The sequence below is a fragment of the Sinocyclocheilus anshuiensis genome, unplaced genomic scaffold (assembly GCF_001515605.1).
Source record: "Sinocyclocheilus anshuiensis isolate Anshui unplaced genomic scaffold, SAMN03320099.WGS_v1.1 scaffold551, whole genome shotgun sequence".
NCBI classification, from domain to species: Eukaryota; Metazoa; Chordata; class Actinopteri; order Cypriniformes; family Cyprinidae; genus Sinocyclocheilus; species Sinocyclocheilus anshuiensis.
Genome location: NW_015548222.1, coordinates 750,297 through 756,651, shown reverse-complemented (window position 1 = coordinate 756,651; position 6,355 = coordinate 750,297). Strand labels below are relative to the sequence as shown.

Here is a 6,355-nt window from a genome sequence, read left to right as displayed (position 1 = left end):
CTGGAAATAGCTGCTGCCACACAGCATTCAATCAAATCATGCATTCATGTGTTTCCTTCCCAAGCCTAGGGCTTCAAGCAATCATGAGCACTTGGAATGTTACATTAATCCCATTTTTATTATAACACTTTATTTTTTCTCAAAACAAGTACAGACAGAAAGTAGATCTAAGTGCCTCCTCCAAGCCTGACCACAGCTGTCTGTTAGTTTCTGAGTAATCATATCTGCCTTCTCCTTCTGTTAAAGGTCCGCTCCTTCCGGATTCACAATTTTAGAAAGAGAGGAAACGACTTAACAATTAAAGCCCAAGCAAATGAAGTGTTTGAACAGTGCACCTACAGACCTAAATAATCACTAATTGAGTTTAATGCATTTGATGACAGAAATTAGGTACAAGTTCTATGGAAACACTTAAATAGACGAGTGTGGGATTGGTGATTTGTAGATGAGTGAATAGGCCTATATTATGCTTGAATAATCATGGAGCAGAAAAATCATTGCATAATATAACCTTATAATTAAAAATGAGTTGCAGCAATGCAAAACATTCACAGCACTTCCTCTAAACAATGCTAAATCAACACAGAGTAGAGAGAGTGTCAACTGCTTTCACTGACTGCATTTGAAGATGAGTTGCTGCTGCTGATGTCCAATTGTGGTTTGTTCCATGTGAAATGAAAACACCTCCAACGGAGGGCCAAGGCACGAGAGAGTGTAAGTGTTTTGACATTTCCTTCACTGGAATCCAGCAAGATCCCAGGGAGATGAATACATTATAGTGATAATGTAAAAAATGTTCCATCTAGTCTACTAGTGTCTTTGATTGCTTATCCACAGCGACTGATGATCTGCTACTCCAGTTCCACCAGTAGATCTCCCTCTCCGACTGTATCTCCAGCTTTACAGTGCACACTCTTCACCTGAAAATTAACACACATTTTATTAGGAAAGTCCAACATTTCTGCATCTGAAAAAGCTATTTGTGTTGAAGTCAGTAATGTCAGTCAAACACACTGGACGCAGGAAGCTTTCCAGAGAAACAATGGGAAAAACGATTTAAGAAACTAACTAATGCTTCCATAATATTCCATATTTGGGCCCTTAGGGTAATTTTAAAGTAATTATTTATTTATACTTTTTCTATAAATTATTTTAATAATTTTAAGACTTTTTGGATACAACCTATGTTAATGCTTTAGTGATTCTACAAACTACTACAAACCTTGAGAAATATTTGAAGAAAAATACAATGATGCATGAAGGTGCATTATTTTAGAATCACTGAGATAATATTAAGGTCTTTGCACACTGAGTCCGAAATTTCCATATGTGTTTTTTCGTTGGTTTTTTTTTTCGTATTCGTCATTCTTTCCTATCAAAATGCTTGCTACGGATGCAAAATACCGAACACAGAATATCGAACCTGATCCGCATTTTTTTATGACGGACGAAAGTTTCGGAGGCAGTGTGTAAACGTGATTGACGCAACGCAAGGTCGTATTTATTTTTTAACATTTGTGCAAGGTGTGCAAAGAACTTTAGAGTTTTCGGTAATATTTTTAATGTTATATTTCTATATTTTGCATTTTTATTTTAGTTTTAGTAATTTCTGTAATTTTTATTGTTTTTTTAATGTCTATATAGTTTTTTTTATAGATTTTTAAGATTTATTTTTATTATTAGTTTTAGTTATATTAGTACATCAAATACATCACTTTAAGTCAAAATGAGAAATGTCTTGGCAACTAGCTGAAAAAAATGTATATGTAAAAATGTTTTAGATAAAATGTTTTTTTATGGTTTTAGTTTTAGTTATATATAACAACCCTGACATGAAGTACAATAAAATATCCCGCCAACCATCAAACGAACCATAATCTGGTTTTAGTCGTTTAGTAAGGAGGGAGACTTTTTACAGTAGCTAAGTGGTCTGGTCAGAATACAAGTGTGGATAATGGACCGCGGCCCCTCGCTGTCTCTCTCTCTCATGGTGTTGGGTATTGTAATGTAGCTATGTGGAAGAGTGTGTTCTTTATGTCATATCGATTTATGATGCACAGAGTAGTGAGGAGGATTGTGTATCAACTTATGTATGTATGCGAGTGAGCTCACCTTGGCTGTCTTTGCTGCGGTCATGCTGTTCTGCATCTTCATGGCTTCAATCACACAGATCTCCTGTCCCTCTGCAACCTTCAGAACACCAATGAACAAATAAACCTCAACAGCTATTCCACAATGAGTACTTTCTAATAACTTCTTGAAACACATGACTCACAGAGCATCTGTTCATAGACTCGTGCAGGTCTAGTACATAAAACGACCTCAGCACAAAGAGCAGGGGAATATTGTAATATCATTTCATAAAGGCGCATGCATTAGAAGAGTCATAACAGTTAACAAACGCACAAAGCTCACTGTAACGCGAGAGCAAAATCAATAAAGAAACCTCTGTTTATATCTATCAAACTCTCCATTAGGGAAATGGATTATGGAAATAAGCGAGCGCTGAGGAATCGCTGTTTCCCTCCATCCACAAGGACTCATTTCTGTCTTATCTATACAGAAGTGCCGAAATCAGGTGGTGTGCCGAGTGTGTGTGTGTGTGGTGACTAATCAGTGTGAGAGCTCTTCATTGCAGTGCTCTTGTGTGTGTGTGACGTTGCTGAGTGAATGAGATGTTTTACTGGAAGGGCTCAGATGTATTAGCCGGGGCCAGTCGGTCTGTGCATTATATAGAAGTCATTAACAAACTGAGTCAGGACACATTCAATTCAAGTTGACAGCAACACGCGCAAACACACACACGCAGACATTTTGTCACTGAAGTGCACTGTCAGCTTTTCACGTTATTTAAAGCAATAGTTCATTCGAAACAGAAAAATCTGTCCTCATTTAAACATCATTTTAAACCTGTATGACTTTCTTTGTTCTGTGAAACACAAAAGGAGATCATTTAATGAACACCTGGTTGGGTGAATTTAATACACACATAACGACTCACTTAAGCAACTGCACAAAGTGGCTTGTTGGAAATGCTTAAATTGTTAAAGGGATGGTTAACCCAAAAATAAAAATTCTGTCATTAATTACTCACCCTCATGTCGTTCCAAACCCGTAAGACCTTTGTTCATCTTCGGAACACAAAGATATTTTTGATGAAGTTCGAGAGCTTTCTTTCCCTGAACAGACAGCAACGGAACTACCACGATCAAGGCCCAGAAAGGTAGTAAGGACATTGTTAAAATAGTCCATGTGATATCAGGGGTTCAACCTTAATTTTATGAAGCTACGAGAATACTTTTTGTGTGCAAAGAAAACAAAAAGAATGACTTTTTTCAGCTATTTCTTTGCACAAAATGTATTCTCGTAGCTTCATAAAATTAAGGTTGAACCACGGATGTCACATGAACTATTTTAATAATGTCCTTACTACCTTTCTGGGCCTTGAACATGGCAGTTGTCTGTTCCTTTAAGTTCGAAAAACAACCCAGTATTTAAAGCTATACCATGTAATTGTTTTTTGGTTAAAATTAGCTGGAAGTAACGACTTACAGTTAAAATGTCTTAATGATGAGTTTGTTTCTTACAAACACACAGCTTTTCACTTCACAAGATGTTAACTGATGGACTAGACTCGTGTGGATTACTTGTGGATTATTGCGATGTTTTTACCAGCTGTTTGGACTCTCATTCTGGGGGTACCCATTCACTGCAGTGGATCCATTGGTGAACAAGTAATGTAATGCTTAATTTCTCCAAATGTGTTTCTGATGAAGAAACAAACTCATCTACATCTCAGATGGCCTGAGGGTCAGTACATTTCCTGGAAAGTTTCATTTTTGGGTGAACTATTCCTTTAAATAATGAGTGAGTACATCATAAATCCATCTTCCAAACTGTGTTTTTGCCTTATCCTGAATCACAATAGTAAGCCTATAATAATAATTTATATTTTAGAATTGTCCAGGCAGATTTCAGTGGAAACTGCAAACTTTTGCCATTGGTCCATACATATTTGTGTGCCATCTAGCGCTTCATACTCCAGTCCAGTGGATGGCAGAAATGCACCATTTTTTCATTTAAACCAATATAAAACTGCTTCAATATCAGGCTGCATTTTTATTCAATATTTTTCTTCAAGCAAAACTGATCAGAAAACTAGAAAAATTATACATCAGCAATATGTTTTATGCTTTTTTGCTGCATGAAGATAATGAGTAAATGATGACAGCATTTTCATTTCTTGGTGAACTATCACTCTGTGAACTAACACAAGGTAAAGTGTACTTGCATACTATGTTTATTGTTAATATCGAGCTATCCTTTTTCATCTTGTTTCTAAGTGCCTGGCATTTGACTACTATCAGCTTTCTTAAAAGTATTACCCAGAGACCTCTGAACAATCCAAATTAAATGTGAATCCATATGTTAAACTGGGAATTGGGGAGAAATATAGTTCTACTGATTGTGCAGTGCATTTGCGGTATTTCCAGGAAGTGTCTTACATTATCTCCTGGTTTAACGGACACAGCCACCACAGATCCTGGCATGGGAGAGCGGAGGATACTACTGGTGTCTTCTGGAACCTTCTCTGGCATGTGCTTACTGAGAGATGCTGCCAGTTTACTCAGCACACGCAGCTTAAACTGAACACATGAAACACAGAGAAATGGTTACACAGATACCTCAAATTAAAGAAAGAACACTATGATGATACAAACAACCAAACGAATGAAAGACACTCCAAAAGACTACCATCAAACCCACACACAAACACATTTCACCCATTTTTTCTTTTAGATTAATTTTTTTTTTTGCAGTATAATGTCTAGTGCACATTATAACCTATTCAGACCAAGATCAATGATCATTTAATAGCAGCCCTGTAAAAGATTGCACATCCAAGAAAATTATGGAAAATTACTTGCTTGCAGGGCTTTCGGATACTTGGAAATGCTGCAGAGCGTACCAATGCATTGTGCCCATGTATATTTAATCTTCTTGCTTTAACTACCTTTAAACATTTTTTTAAATCTCATACATTTTGGTAAATCCACAAGAGTAATTCATCTTCTGAAACATGACTTGTTTCCAGACTCATCAGCCATCCTTATGTTTGAAACTGCTGATTTTCACCAGTTCTTGTCATTTTTGTGTGTAGTGTGTATCAGACAAAAAGTGTGATGGTTTATTTGGTTATAATGACCCCATTAGACCCCATTGTTAGATCATGTAACTGCATCTTTTCATTGATGGCCATTCAAAATTAGTAGTGTATTCTGAATGCAGTTTTACTGAAAGAAACTACCAACCAAGTTTTACAAGTTTGGGGTTGTAAGATTTTTTTAAATGTTTTTGAAAGAGGTCTTTTCTGTTCACCGAGGCAGTATTTATTTGATCAAAATACAGTAAAAACAGTTATATTGTAAAGTATTATTACAATTTAAAGTAACTATTTTCTATGTAAATATACTGTAAAATGTAATTAAATGCTGTGATGCAAAGCTGAATTTTCAATTTTCAGCAGCCATTACTCCAGTCTTCATTTTCACATGTTTCTTCAAAAATCATTCTAATACGCTGATTTGCTGATCAAGAAACATTTATTTTTATTACCAATGTTGAAAATGTATAATAATTTGATAGATTTTTTTTTAGGATTCTTTGATGAATATACATTTCAAAAGAAAAGCATTTTTACTTAAAATACATTTTTTGTCTTTACTAGCATATTTGATCCATTTGATGTGCATTTGTTGAATAAAAGTATTCAATTTCTTTAAAAAAAATAAATAAAAATCTTACTGACTCCAAACTTCTGAACAGTATCACCAACATTTCATTTTATTATAGCATATGTTTCACCAGTTCCCAGTCCTTTTTTTATGTCACAGCTCACAACAAATTGCTAAGAAATGGTTTGAGATTGCATTTTACTCTTGCAAAACCTCATGATTTTCTTCAGAGCTTCCCATCTTCACCTTTAGATGGCAGCACAAATCTGTATCTAATCACATGCTGGGCAGCTAACGGTTTATTTTTCTCTGTGTCTCAGATGAAAGGCTCTGTCAGTGCCCAGTCTAATTCAATTAACAGACCAGTGAAGCCTGGCCCTCCGCACTGCTCAATGAATAAAAGGAGTTTTGTCAATTTAATGATTACCAACGCAAACACACACAACCTCTCTCTCCCTCTCACAAGAGCATCCGCCCCCTGCTCTCCATACAGACACTAATGGAGAGCCATTAGCTCAATACAGCCTGCAGATCAAATGAAGAGCTAATTAATGCAGTCACATAAAGAACAGGGCACTGACACGACTACAGGATAGAGGGATGAGAGGGTTGTGAGATGG

At 36.1% G+C, this 6,355-nt stretch overlaps 1 protein-coding gene across 1 annotated transcript in view; it reads right to left on the bottom strand.

The window, feature by feature from the left end:
• LOC107654247 (propionyl-CoA carboxylase alpha chain, mitochondrial-like) overlaps positions 1-6,355 on the bottom strand; it is a 56,432-nt gene continuing 50,077 nt past the window's right edge. The window contains exons 20-22 of the mRNA XM_016441257.1: positions 4,506-4,646; positions 2,113-2,190; positions 1-920 (exon numbers count right to left, since the gene is read on the bottom strand). Of these exons, the coding sequence (XP_016296743.1) occupies positions 852-920; positions 2,113-2,190; positions 4,506-4,646 (288 nt within the window). The 3' untranslated portion in view covers positions 1-851. The remainder of the gene's footprint in view (positions 921-2,112; positions 2,191-4,505; positions 4,647-6,355) is intronic.